The 15,083-nt window shown below is 35.3% G+C and overlaps 2 protein-coding genes across 2 annotated transcripts; one reads left to right on the top strand and one right to left on the bottom strand.

The window, feature by feature from the left end:
* Positions 1–444: 444 nt before the first annotated feature.
* On the top strand, positions 445–3,844 carry rbp5 (retinol binding protein 1a, cellular). Its single transcript, XM_084386153.1, has 4 exons — positions 445–865; positions 1,754–1,938; positions 2,113–2,214; positions 3,270–3,844. The coding sequence occupies exons 1-4, from the start codon at positions 790–792 to the stop codon at positions 3,321–3,323; spliced, it is 417 nt and encodes a 138-aa protein (XP_084242279.1). The 5' UTR covers positions 445–789; the 3' UTR covers positions 3,324–3,844.
* A 1,221-nt stretch (positions 3,845–5,065) lies between these two features.
* On the bottom strand, positions 5,066–14,136 carry LOC311276475 (tumor necrosis factor receptor superfamily member 5). The gene is made up of 8 exons (XM_084386152.1): positions 13,631–14,136; positions 11,984–12,109; positions 11,737–11,892; positions 10,757–10,850; positions 9,726–9,811; positions 9,464–9,580; positions 7,262–7,363; positions 5,066–5,947 (listed from the first exon to the last, which is right to left on the bottom strand). The coding sequence occupies exons 1-8, from the start codon at positions 13,653–13,655 to the stop codon at positions 5,778–5,780; spliced, it is 876 nt and encodes a 291-aa protein (XP_084242278.1). The 5' UTR covers positions 13,656–14,136; the 3' UTR covers positions 5,066–5,777.
* Positions 14,137–15,083: the final 947 nt, after the last annotated feature.

The raw sequence follows: 15,083 nt of genomic DNA, 5'->3' as shown, positions 1-15,083 counted from the left end.
TTTGATTTGATTTCAGTTCATGTTTATCTTACCTTGATAAATGAGTTGAGACCTTATGGTGGTTTCAAACTGGTTTAGGCCTACGTCTATCACCACATTCAGACTGATAGTCTGAAGAATATTTTGCACATCACACATGTATTAAATACATTACTATTTCTAAAATTTATTTAATTTGCTGAAAATGCAAAATGGTCAATTACCATTCACTAATCACAGATCACAATAAAACAAGTTTTCTTTTTCTGACACTTTATGTAGTCTTATATTTGCCTATTTAAGATGGCATATTTTACAGGGGTACGGTCATAATGAATCATTCTTTTAGTGTGCATTTTATAAAGTTACAATTTGATAAGCTCTGGAAATCCAGTCCACCTCCCCTTAATGCCTGCAAATCAATCCCAAACCTAGAGAGGCTGGATTTGGCTATTTGTTCTGTTCAGAATGAGATGGTTTGGGAGGAGTCACCGCTGCTTTCGGGTTTACTTACAGAGGCCGAACCTCAGATCGGTCATGGCTCATTGTGCAACGGAACATCACGGAAAAGATTCCCGGAAACACTGACCACGGATTCTGCTCGGTACACTTCGCGTGCTGATAGTAGGAAACGGCGTCAATCGCGCTATTATTTAACCAAATTAACTAGCGTACAATGCGATAGTGCTGCCTGGAGGCACGGATAGAGATCAAGATAACCAGAAGGAAAAGTGAGCCAACAGCAGAGCCACCTATCACAAAGTTTAGTTAGATTCGATTCGATTCGAACGAAAGAAAGAAAAACTGAGAATGTCTAAACCTAATTATACTGGCATTTACCACATGGTTTCCCAGAATAATTTTGAAGAATATCTGGCGGCTTTGGGTAAGCTACAATTTTTTTATATATATATTTTTAATTTTCTCTCAATTTTGCAATCTAAGAGCACATGATAAGTGAGCTGCTCTAGTATATAAAGAGTCTATTCTTATTTAACGAACCACAGTGACTCGCTTTGATTGTAACTTGATGCTTGTTGACTGTGATGTAGGCTACCTCAAACCTTTGTGTGAACCTGATGGATGCACCTCCCTTTATTCTGGGTTAATGTGATGAAATATAGTCTAATCATCGTCTTGCCGTGGGGAAGAAAGCCTAAACGAGATCATAGCATTTTAGTGTGTAAATCTATATATTTTTTTTCAAAGTGAAGAAACATGCCTGACCCTGAACCGTTTATCAAATGTATTGTTTCTGACCTTGTAACTGGTCCCATCCTGCTGTTATGCACCTAAAAATGAATAATTCCCTCATATTGTTGCAAAATCGTATGAATGATTTTTTTTTTCTGTGGAACGCAAAGTGAGAAATGTTCAATAACTTGCTTGCCACTTTTTTTCATGCATTTGCAATAATGGAGCTTTTGAGCTTCAAAAATAACAAGCAGCATAAAAATTATTCATGCATCATATTCATGCAATAGTTTGTGTGACAAACAGACTGAAATGTTTTTGTTTCTCACTGATAATCTTCTCCAGTGGCCGGTAAACCACTGCAACCAGAAAAATTGAATCGGTTAGTTGAACTCAAAAACATTATGATTCCGAACCAAATCTTAAAAATTCACCTTTTGTGTTTCACTGAAGAACATAAAAAATAAAAATACAAATGGAATTTGTATGGAATAAATATGGAATAACACAAGGTTAAGGAAAAAATATTTATTTTTAAATCAAAATGCTTTTCATATAATCTTTCTTCTCTTCACATCAGATGTTAATTATGCATTAAGAAAAGTCGTCTGCATTCTGAAACCCAGCAAACATATTGAACATAATGTGAACTCTGGCGAAATTAAGATAAAGACAGTCACCACCTTTAAGAACTTCGACATGGACTTCACTTTGGGACAGGAGTTCACTGAGGACCTGGGACCAGTCGATGGAAGAAAGTGCCAGGTCTGTGGGTTCTTTTTTTTATTTGCACTCCTCATTTTTATATTATTGTCTTTCTAGTCAACCCATTTGTAATGTATTTGTGGGAAACCTGGGCCCGTTTTAAAAGGAACAACCACCAGACAAAGGAGCGTGGTATGTGTGGCGCTAATGGGTAATGCTCTCCGTATGTTTCAGACCACAGTGGACTGGGACGGTGATAAATTGGTCTGCGTGCAGAGAGGAGAGAAAGAGGGCAGAGGCTGGACACACTGGTTAGAAGGAAACATCCTTCATTTGGTAAGCAAGTAGGGTTTGTGCTGGGCTTGGAAAAACTGCTTTACATATGCAGTGGATATGTTTCCAGTGTTTACTGGACTATAAGGTTTTGATAAAACTGTATGAAAGGTTTTTAAATAACATAGAATTATAAGTGTGTGTGTGTGTGTATAGCTTTTCTAGGTAAAAATGATCTATATCTTTTTATAATTTCTAAGGCAGTTATAAAAAGTGTGAGAAAAGCGACAGGACACAGGCCACAATGAAAAGGGTAGGTGAAAGAGGAGATGAAGAGGAGGGAATTAAATGAGACGAGTGACGGGGCTTTTGTGGGCTAGTTTAAAGAGACACTGCTCTTTTTGTGTTAAACTTTAGTTACACTATTGTTTAAAAGTTTGTGGATTTTTTTTTTTTTTAAGAAATGAATGGTTTTATTCAGCAGGGACACATAGCATTGATCAAAAGTGACAGTAAATACATTTACAATGTTACAAAAGAGGTCTATGTCAGATAAAAGCTGTTCTTTTGAATTTTCTGTTTATCCTGAAAAATGGTTTCCACAAAAATATTAGGCAGCACAACTGTTTTGAAGATTTATGATAATAAGAAATGTTTTTTGAGCACCAAATCAGCATATTAGAATGATTTCTGAGGAATCATGTGACAGTGATGTTGAAAATTCAGCTTTGCCGTCACAGGAATAAACGACATTTTGTCAATTAAAATACAGTTATTTTAAGTAAATTTTTATGCCATTTTTGATCAAACAAATGCCTTGGTGAGCATAAGAGACTTCTTTCAAAATTTTTTTAAAAATTATAATCTTGCCTGGTTTCATTTAACAGATCTTTTCATTTAAAGAAATAGTACATTCATTTTAGGAATAGTTTCCATGGAGCAACCTGGTATTCAAGGCTTTATTTAGAAGCATAATGTTGATAGGACCTCCTCTGAATGTCTCCGGTTCTTGGGTTAATCCTGAACGAAGCTTTAATCGCTGGGCTACTATGTATCTCTTTCAATGTCCTTCATCCTTTTCCCTCTCTCTCTCTCTCTCTCTCTCTCTCTCTCTGCAGGAGATGAGGGCTCAGGGTGTCACTGCCAAGCAAGTCTTTAAGAAGGCTGAGTGAGGATGGAGAGAGAGGGAGAGAGAGAGAAATAAAGGGGCCATTTGCTGGGGGTTTTGAGCTCAGATTGTTCTTAGAGCTCAGGGCTCAGAAAGAGGCAGTATTGCCACAGTGATTTGTTCCTGATCCACAACAAACAGTTTAAATGAAAACTACAAACGAAGAAATTGGTTCCCTCTCTATGAATTGTTTCAGCTTTTAAAGCACAGTTTTTTTCCTCACAGTTGCAATCAAACCAAAATGCGAAGATCAAATGAGATCATGGCAATAGCGCCCCCTCTTTGAACATTAATGAATGGTACTATAAAATATTGATCAGGCTGGATTCATGGCACCCTAAAATTAATATTTTATGCAGATGTTTACAGTAAGCAGAAGTAGTGATTAAACCAGCCAGTGGTTTAGCTAGTCTCAAGTACAGCTTGAATTATTGATTCCAAAATTATATTTAATGTCCGGTGTCCTGCTCCTGGATTGGCAAATGATTGGATAATATTAGAGTTAATAAATGAAATTTTGATTAATTGCTGTAGTCAAACATTGTCTAAAAGTGCTGAAATATGTATTGTCTGAAATTTTAGGTCATGTTATTGTATTTGTCCACTCTAGAATACAACCATTTATATTACAAAAAAATTCTGTTTGAATGAATATATTTCTTATCAGAGCATTACTAATAGCAGTCCTTCTTTGCGGTAATTATTTTCAGTTACCATGCAGTAGTTATTTTGTAATAGGGTTGGCCAAAATAGTCTCATATTCAATAATTGTGTACAGGTTTGGCTATACTTGTGAGGGCCAATACAGTGAAATATCATGACAACCATTTAGTAAGAACATTTGACTGGTCTTCACTAGTTAAAAAGGCTTTTAAATCATCCAAAACATGTTTTTGTTTCAATCTAGTGTTTTGCAGGTTTCTGGTTTAGAGGTACACTGTTAGAAAAATCTGTAGAAATTACAGTATTACTGGCAGCTACTTGCCAGTAACTTACTGTAGATTTAAATTGATGTTATTTACTGGCAACAATTTGTTCAAAATTAAATGAACATTAAACATTAACAAGTCTTTATCTTTACAGAATAAAACTAAAATAACAGCCTCATGCAAAGCATTCTGGGAACCAAAATCTGAAGAAAAAAAAAACAGAAAAAGGTTAATGAAGATTTCTGGTTCCCAGAATGCTTTGCATTAGATTGTTATTTTATAATTTTATTCTGTAAAGACAAAGACTTGTTAATGTTTAATGTTCATTTAACTTTGAACAAACTGTTGCCAGTAAATAACATACATTTAAATCTACAGTAAGTTACTGGCAAACAGCTGCATAACTACAGCAAATTTTTTACAGTGTAGAGGTAGGGGTTGGGTTAACATATCATTATCCTGATATAAAATCAATAGAAAAGTCTATGCAATTTCTTCAATAATATAGTGAAACAAATGGGTGTTTATACACACACTTGTATTCAGCAAGGATGCATTAAATTCATTAAAAGTGGCAGTAAAGACATTTATAATGTTAATTTCTTTAAAAATAAATTGTGTTATTTTGAATTTTCTAAGAATGCTGAAAAAAAGTGTCCACAAAAGTATTAAGCAGCACAACTGTTTTGAATATTAATAAGAAATTTTTCTTGGTGAACCAAATTAGCATATTAGAATGATTTCTAAAAGAATAATGTGTGAAGACTGGAGTAGGCCTAATGATTGCTGAAAATTCAGCTTTGCCATCACACAGGAATATTTCACAATATTACTGTTTATTTGTTCTCTATTTTTGATCAAATAAATGTAGCCTAGGTGAGCACTTATTAATTTCTTTCAAAAACCTTACCTTTTGAACGATGTATCTTTCAACCAGCCAGTTACACATTAAATGGCTTCCACCTTGCAGTTCCCTCATTTTGCCTCTAGGGTTCGACAAAAGACTTGGAAAAGGAGTTTGCTAAGAATGATTATTTCAATCACCAATAAAGGACAAGCTTGTTTTGGCGCATATGTTTTGCTTTGTGGTGAAGTACGTGCTTCTGACCGACTGACAGGTTCGCCAGTGAGATTTAATTGTGAAAATAACAGATGTTTAAAAGAACAAGCTTAAAGTCTATTGCGCCCTCTTCTGGTAAGACATAGTATGACACGTATTAGTCTTCATCTCTTTGCTTTGAACATATTTGAATCCCACAAATACAACATTTTTATTAAACAACATTAACATAAAAAAACCTGTTAACTAAAGACAATGTTAAGTTTTTCATTCATCTTGAATATTGTAGAATGTACAGTAGGCCTATGAGGTGTATTTTTACTGTGAAAAATAAAATCTAGTTATTTACATACATTTTACCAGAACAGAAGTAAAGCTTCTACAGATAGATAAAACCACACTTTAGATTTTTGTCAATACACATTATTCTTCACTATATTTGTCAGGTTAATAATATGGAGTTAATGTGTCAAAGTTCATCGTTCCATTCAGACTCCTGTGGTTGCGACTGATAAAGGGATTGATGCGTGCTGTCTGTATATCCATTTGCGGCAGATGATTGGCAGTATTTTTCTGACATCATCATTGACATCACTCCATCACACTGTATGCTACTGTCCATGTCTGTGTAATCATCAGCTGAGGAAGAAAAAAAAGAAAATTCTTGATCAGTGATTGGCTCATCTCAATATCTAATTTTTGTTTTCTTTGAACTTATAAGTATTTAAAACTCCCTTTACGTGCTTATTCAGATATTCGTTTACCAGAGTGGTCTGTCTTAGCATTTCTGTTTCAACAGCATTAAATGACGATCATTTCTGAAGGATCATGTGACTAACAATAAATGTCCAATAAATGTGACTAACATGTGAAAAATGTCCAGATCAGGTGTAATCAGTTTCTCGTAAATTCGCCTTATGAGATCAGACCAGAAAAGCTGCTTACTGTACAAACCGGAAACTCTGTACCTGTTGTCACAATATGACTGGTTTTAGAACAGGATGCGATTCAGGCCCCATGTTTAGCAGAGACATCAAATACTTTATCGCCCGCACCAAATTAACGAAGGAGGAAAGTGTAGGAGTCGTGGGAGGCCAAAACAGCAAAACCCTACTAGATTATTTGACATGCAGTGAAAGACGACGTCTATGTGGTTTTATATCCTCCGGTCTATGAGTTGATAAGATCAGACGAGTTCAAAGGAAACTGCAAATCGTTTTATACAGTGACGCAAAGCCATATCTGAAGTCATCACAAATTTGGTATTGCTCATTTCGAAACTCTCCTGAATGTATTCATACCGTAGGAATGTTCGGTAACATTCTAGAATGCTGCGTGAGATTTCCAGGTAACAGCTTTAGAAAATTAGAGGTACTGGGTTGATGATGTTAAATACATACAAATGCATTCAAAGGCATTCGGTCCTCTCATTTGTGATTAAATTCATTATTTTGTACAAATACATTTCAAATTTCAAAAAAAAATTGTTGGACATTTTTTTTCTCAGATAAATGAAATATACAGTAATCTGCTTTTCTAAATATTTTTTGCCTGCTTTACACCTCGGATTTCATAATGTCTGTGACTAAAGATAACACTTGAGAACTGTGAGTTAATATGTGTACTGTCTTTAACCTTATCAGGACTTTTCCCCCACATCCTCTTACATAATAATGTATGCATAACTGCTTGCATTGCATTTTAAGCGGTTCCTACAATAATATACATATTGTAAAACATTTCTACAAAAATTTGTTTGAGATAAAACAATAGATCTTCCTGTTCCTGTCCAAAAGACCTCAGATGTAAATAAATATTTTACAGAGAGGTGTGTATGAACAAATAATGGAATATATTTAGTGTATATGTGCAAGGAGGAACAATGCCTTTTTTTTTTTTTTGCACATGTGTGTGATTATCATAGGGAAACCCGAGGAAACCAATGAGTTTTACCTTTATGTTTGTCACATTCTGCACATCTCTCCATGTCAAAGTCTGCAGGGTATTTCAGGATGTCTGGAGGAAGCACTGGCGAGTTGGGGCTTAAAGAAATCTCTGAGAACACACATGCACAACATATAAAATATATCAAATTACATTTCCTTCACATTTAACATGCATTGTTGATGTTTAGATTTGCAGTTTCATTTACAGTATTCTGTATTTTACTTACAGCAACAATCGTCAGATGTGTCTGGTGTTTTTAAGAGAGATTGTTGTGCAGTTTACACCACATTGATACAAGTCTGTGAGCATGTATGCAGAACTGATAGGATGTGGCTTACCAGCATCAGTTTAATCATAGGCATCTTGTGCACTAAACTGAAAGCATTTGACAGCGCACAGCAGAAACGTGCATGAATGTTTTGACTGTTCATTCACTTTGATGTTGAAAATCAGTGACTGCAGAAGATCTACTTAGCTTATTGTACTTTTCAGAGCAAGTTTATCCATCCCTCAATGACTGGCAAAGCATTATGCATTGCCTGTGTAGGTATGCATCTAGCATTAGAGACAGGGTTTGGGTTTTCCTATCAATCAAATCTGCTGTTACTGCTTCTGTAAATTACCCTTTTTATGTATGTCAATGCAAAATTCTGCTTGCCTATCAAGGACAATTCAACCTAGATATGCAACCTACAGATCTGATATGAAGTCAAGACTTTTTTGACCACTCAGTAGAAATGCTTATCTCTGAACACGTTACACAGTCTTATATCTACTACGGAGCCCCAAAGGGACATGGTGCGGGGGGGGGGATTATTTGTCAATGCTTTTGGGCTCTATTTATTGTTTAATATTAAATAAATAAATTCAATTATACACACACACACACACACACACACACACACATATATATATACATGTATAATTTTACACATCAGCCCAGTCTATTCTGTAAAGTTAGTGATACGCAGAGTCTGGGTTTATTACTCATTAATCTGACAATAAATGTGACACACCCAGTTTTTCTTATGCACACCCAGAGACTTTTTTCTGGCTATGCTAGTGATATATATATATATGATTTGTAGGCTATGTATAATATGTACAATTGCATTTCCGTAGATATGAGACTGTGGCATGTTCAGAGACAAGCATTTCTGCTGAGTGGTCAAAAAAGTCAAGCTGACTTCATATCAGATCTGTATATTGTCTTTAGATTTGTTCTTTCATTCTTTCATATGCTGATGATTGATTCCTGGCTTTATTCTAATGATGAAGCGCGTGCACATCTGCTAATTAGAAAGCAAGGGCATTCCTGTGTTGTGCCGAATTTTGACCCCCGCAAAATGATTACCCCCCTAACATTGGTAGGTTTAGGATTAGTTGTGGGGGAGGGGTTAGGATTAGGCAATCAGTTATTGACTTCAACGAGGAGGGTAATAATTTGGCAGGGGGTCGAAATTCGGCACAACATCGGCATAACTTGCATTTTCGCCCGCTCTCTCGCTGTCTAAATATGTGCTGTCAAAATTGATCGTAAATCGTGAACATTAAAGCTGCAATAGGTGATCTGGGAAATGCTAACTTTAGCCTGCTAATGCTAGCATTGAAAGCATACGATCCCACCCTCCCTGAAAATCGCTGCCCAGTCTCGCCTCCTCCAAAACACATGAACGTGCACAGACAAGAAGCGAGACGACTGTGACCAGAGAAAACTTTACAGTAGAGTACAGTGAGGGGAGAAATAGAAGAAGCGCTTGCTTCCATACATACGTAACATTATGTGATTGTGAAATTATTCCAGTTGAGATTCAGAAGTTGAAGTATTTCAGCTTTATTTGCGATTTCAGGACATGGTGGCAACACAGTCGAATCTCTCTGAATTATCTGCATAGGGCAAAGTCAGCGGTACATAGAACTGTAAAGTTGGGTAATTTGCCTGCCATTCTCGCTCTGTCTGCACAGTGTGTACGTGAAACGCGCTGATGACGTATGATGTCTGCGTGAACAGGCTGCGCAGTGGTATGCAAACACGTTGGCTGAGATGGTATCATTTCATTCAGACCGAATGTAATGATTGAACGAACATTTTATTTGCTAAAATGTTATTTTATAAAAAATGTTTTGCACCTTTAACGTGATCCTATTCACAAATTAACAAGCATTCGGCTTCACAGTAAGAGATCTAATAGGCTATGTTACACTTACCTGATCTTTTTGACTGATGTTTGTTTCTCCAATACATTATAAACAGGACCAGAAATACAATTAAGACAGTAACAACGATCCCTGCCCACAGGCTAGCAGGTAACACCCAAGAACAAGCTGAAATAAAGAATAAAAAGTGACCTAAGAGGCACAGGCATGTCAACTCTTTTTAAATGAATAAATTAATTTATTTGATTGATTATGAAAAAATACTTTGAACATGGTGACATTTCCTATAAAGGTAGCCTATAGACAGACTTACATGTAGTACATGTATTAATAGGTCCACACACAGCATCTGATTTGCTGGTCCCAGGAGCCACTGTATTTCGACCTAAATCTTCACAACTGTAAAATGACAGAGGATGTAATTGATTTCAGATGGGAAACTTTATTTAAGTTTATATACTTCTAAAGTTTATATAGCCTAGCTACTGAGTGTAATGATATATTTTTGAATTGCGGGTAGGCCTACTTTGTGTATGTGTAGAAAAAAGGGAAAGAAATATTTGTGTGTATATGTCAAAGAGAGGTTGAGAAAGGAAGCGATACCTACCCACCCTCCTACACAATGTACGTCTATACTTTCTTTTTTTTTAATGGAAGCGGTTTTATTTTGTGTAGGAGAATTACACAAGACACGTTTACGTAAAACCAGTCATGGTAAATTACATACAGTAAAAACTATCTATTCCCCCTCTCTGACTTTTCTTTAGATCAGATGGAGGTGGAATAGAAAGGAGCATTATAGGTGAAAAATGAAAATATATAAATGACATGTAGAGAAAAACTGGCAACTTAGTGACCTTAACATGAACTAACAATGAACAACACTTCTACAGCATTTATCAATCTTACCTTATGTTAATCTCAACATTTACTAATACGTCTTTAAGATCTAAAGTTGTATCTGTTAACATTAGTTAATGCACCGTGAACTAGTTTAAGTTAGTTAATGCATTACGTAGTGTTAACAAATGAGACCTTATTGTAACGTGTTCCTAAATAATAGCAGAAGACAAGACATCTTTGGTTGTATAACTTGGGTATAATCATTAATGTGAGTCAGAAGCTTCTGATTCCAGCAATAGTTTCACAAGAGATCATTTCAATTTAAAAGTATTGTAGTCATGTAGTCATACTGTCATGTGTGTGGGGGGATTTTTTGAATTTATGAGAAGTGTTGTGCTTCTCTGTCAGTCTGCTCTAAATGTGTAAATTTGAGTCTCACTATTAAATCATGTGAGGAAAAATGAGTTTGCTAATTACATTTTTCTTATAACTGACTCTCACCTTGTATGATTTTTGCAGCTGGAAACATGGTCCTCCACATCACTGTAGGTTCCCTTTAGACAGGGACTGCACACAGTGTCACTCTGGAACGTGTCTGCAACACAACTTCAGTTATTCAACATCCCTCCTGCCACATGTTCCAGTCCGAACACTCTATGTGGTTCAAACCATTGCAGATCTTCCGACAGGTATAGCCACAAAACACATGCTTTAATGCAAACTCAACTGATCCCTTTTTTGACCTGTCAATATATGAGTCATTGTGGATATTGTGGCAAAGCGTAGTATTATTTTCACACAGTTCATGATTGGTTTAATTCAGGTTTAGTTTCCCTTCTCAGAGTCTTTGAACCAGCTTTCAGAGTCATCACACTGAAGAGGACATTAACTTAGGAAGACATATTGAAGGATATATAGATGGATTTAAGCAAGTGCATGGCTAACAAGCCACTAAATAAGGGCTACAGCTACTATAAGGATGATTTTAGGTACTTGATGAAATGAACAGTTGTATTCCTTATTGTAGCAGCTGTCAGATTTTTAAAAGCGCACAGTGAGTGATTTCAAAAGTCACATTTGTGGCATGACTGCATAATTTATGTAATTAACGTGAGAGTTTAGTAATGTCAAACACAGATTATATTTCACAATTGTAAAAATCCATGGGAAATTCCAGAGGGACCCCTGAAAAATTTGCCTTTTGGATTGGTCTACAAATTGACATCATATATTTAAATATATATGTGTGTGTGTTCATAATGTGTCTGTTCATGTGTGTGTCTTATAACATATTATTTTACTTCATTGACAGGTACAAAACATAGTGTCAACTCAATATAGAATTTATAATAGTTTTATTTTTCACAAAAAATGATATGTCTTTACAAAATCGATTTATTTTGTTATATTCGGAGGTCTGTCGCATCAAATTTTTTGAAAAGCCCTGCATCACATAAGCAAAGCTGATACTAGATACTTACATTTACTGGTGACCCCTTTTCCCGGAGGACACTTGGAGACAATGTTGCAGTGATCACAGTGGGAATCGCTGCTCTGTGAACAGTAGTATCCCTCCTTACACATGCACTCCGTGTTTTTGTCTGGCTCACACTCCTTTACCATCACCAAGTTACTGTCTGTCACACACATACAAAAAAACATTACTCCCTGAAAAAGACATGTAGCATTATTTGTACGGAAAAAAAGAGTAAAGGAATGTGAACTTACTGCTGGTGCACTCCCTGCAGGCTCGACACTCCTTCATTTTATTTTCCTGATCTATAAATGTATGACGTGGGCAGGTTACACACACTGGACCTGATGTGGCATTACATTTGGTGTCCAAATATTTCCCTGAAAAAGAAAGAGCGCTCAGTTTTTGCACAATACTCCACAATCACAAGAGAAGTCTATCATTTATAAACTTCGTATTTAAAAGCCAATAATGCAGTAATTTGTTGAAGTAGCTTGCATATGACCTGAAAAGAACTAAAAAAAACTAATAATAATTCAACCCAACACCATATTACACTGTAAAAAATTTCTAACCCTCCCAAATCAAAAATTTCAAATGACCGATAACATCTAAATTTTTCAATTGGCCCAAGTGAAAATCTGTAAATTTAACTTAATAATTTACAGAATTTCACTTGGGCCAATTGAAAAATTTAGATGTTATCGGTCACTTGAAATTTTTGATTTGGGAGGGTTAGAAATTTTTCACAGTGTAGTGACTCTAAAATGTATTTGGAAAATGTCTCTATGTTTGTTTGCCCATATAATGGAAGTCAATGGGGTTCAAAACAATAATATTGGACCCCTTCGACTTTCCATGACTAAAACACAATGAAACATTCTTCAAAATACCTTCTGTTTTCTGTAGAAGGAAGAATGTCATACTTGGGACAAAACAGGGTACGTGATGACAGAATATTACTTTATCATTTTACATTGTATAGATTTCATTTCAGTAGATAAAAGAAAAGAAAACTAAGCAGAATATGAAATCAAATGATGCTAGAGTCTTTCTCTCTCTCTCACACACACACACACACACACACACACACACAAAACACTTTTGCAATTATAACCAAATGTTGAAGTCCAAATGAAGTCTGTTCTCCTCAAGTTCAGAGGTTATCACATTAATTATGAACATCATGCACTATGTTTTGTAAAAAAAAAAAAAAACCTTTTTTGGCTTCGTTATATATAATTTTATAATTGAAAAAATAAGCTTATTATTGTGAAATTAATTGATTGCTTGAGCTCTTTCAATTAAATGCTGTTTTGTTATATAATGTGGTGCTTACATATTTTTATTCCATCTAATATATCATTATTTCAGATTAATACAGAATATCCTGTGTTATGTTAATGCTTAAATTCCGGGAACCATCAAAGGCTCTCTTGTTAGCAGGGTTACAGTACAGGATGTCCTGTATATAACACTGTAGTGGGCTGATTTCACCTTGATAAACAATACGATGAGTAAAAATAATACCCTGTGCCTTACAGTCAATTGTATGGGAAGTTATGCAACTAAATTAGCATAGAACTCAAAATGAAATGAAAATAAATGTCGGCCTACTTTAATAATCTTGTCGCTGTAAAACATCGCCGTAAAGAAAATATCATGATCGCTATTTTCACATATTGTTTGGTGAACTGCTTTCATTGCTTAAAGTTTTAAAAAACGACCAACTATAAGTGATACAATGATTAAAACACACTGCAGATTTCAATATTAAAAAAACAGCATTCCAAGTAGGCCACAGACAAAAGCTATCAAAAACGATTTTAATAGAAATGGATAAAAACCCAAGCTCTTTTTAAATCAAAGTAATTTGTAGAGTAAGGATATGAAAATCTCACCTTTCGGACATTTCACTTCTCCCATCTCGGCTACTTTCACTGTTGTCTCGGTTCGGTCCTTTCAGTGTGAATAGTTCTATGCAGTCATATGAAGTCTGTCTACTAAACAATGAAAACTTGGAAGTGATTCTAAAAATAGTGATTCAGTTTTTTACGTTACCAAGGAATTGATGATCATTAGGTCATGCTGACTACGTCTTCTCTTTTCTCTTCTGTCTGTCTGTCGCACACACTTTTTGTGCGGTGTCTCCGTTCATCGGCTGCAGGCAGAGGAATTATTTTTTTCTCAATTTCCTTTGTGGCTCTTTTTCACGTCACCAACACTTAACCCCCTCTGTTACTGTTTTTTTTTTTCTGCCCAGTTCACTGGAAAGCCCCACTAACTCTATCCACCCCTCTGCATTTGTGCTTGCATTATCTCGCCTTCCTTCCTGTTCTCACAGCATTAAACCCCGAGACAGAGAGAATGTCAACACTGCAACAAGACCTTCATTTAGTGTGTGATTCAAGTACAACAGTCAACATTAATAACTAAAACATCATGAGTGCTTTATAAAAATATCAGGCATGATTAAGCTGTCAAAAAGTTGAGATAAGTTTCTACTTAACTAGGATTTACACCAACTGGAGGGGAAAAAAATTGAAGGGACAAAGGGTGGATTTTTTTTTAATTTGCAAAATAGATTTGAATGTGTCTGTTGTTATCTGCTCTGAATCACACATTTGTGCGATCTAAATGTCAGAAAAAAATGAGGTCTGACATGAAAACCCACAGACACTTTTGTGGAAGAGACTGTGTGTGTGCGTGTGTGTTCTTGCTCTTTTCCTCATTTGGTCAGAACTGTTAGCAGTGTAGTTTCATATCATTACTGTACTCTCTAATGGGAACTGTTGGCATCATAAAGATACACTTTATTTGAATGGTAACATGGTGTTACTGTATCTGAGGTATATCGCATGCTGTATAGGGGTTTTAAACTTTTTGATGCCATGGACCCCAAAAATGTAATCAACCCCTTCCGAAAACAATGGATTTTTAGCTACATATTTTAATGTACATAGTCCAATTTATATGAAAAAAAATATGAATGTGTAAAATAGCATCTTGACAATATTTTCATTCAAATAATGTCACAAAATGGACAATTCTTGTTTTTTTGTTGTTGAAAATTTCAGTATTTATTATAAATAAATATAAAAAGAAATCTGAGAAGCTGTTTCACTTCTATATATCACAATAGGGAAGAAAAGGCTATTGCAACTTCTGTTTCATGCCAACGTCAACATTGTATAATTTTTCTACCCACATTAGTGTACTGTTAGACACATAAAACTATGGCTGTCAAAAGAATAAAATAATTGTGATTTATCTCATGATTTTTAACCAAGTAGATGAATACAATGAGAAATGAAAGGGTTCCGAAATGTTATTACTTTTTTAAACAAATTTTCT

This window comes from Rutilus rutilus (assembly GCF_951802725.1).
Source record: "Rutilus rutilus genome assembly, chromosome: 17".
Classification (NCBI taxonomy): domain Eukaryota; kingdom Metazoa; phylum Chordata; class Actinopteri; order Cypriniformes; family Leuciscidae; genus Rutilus; species Rutilus rutilus.
The sequence above is the reverse complement of the archived record's forward strand: the minus strand, read 5'-3'. Positions and strand labels throughout refer to the sequence as shown.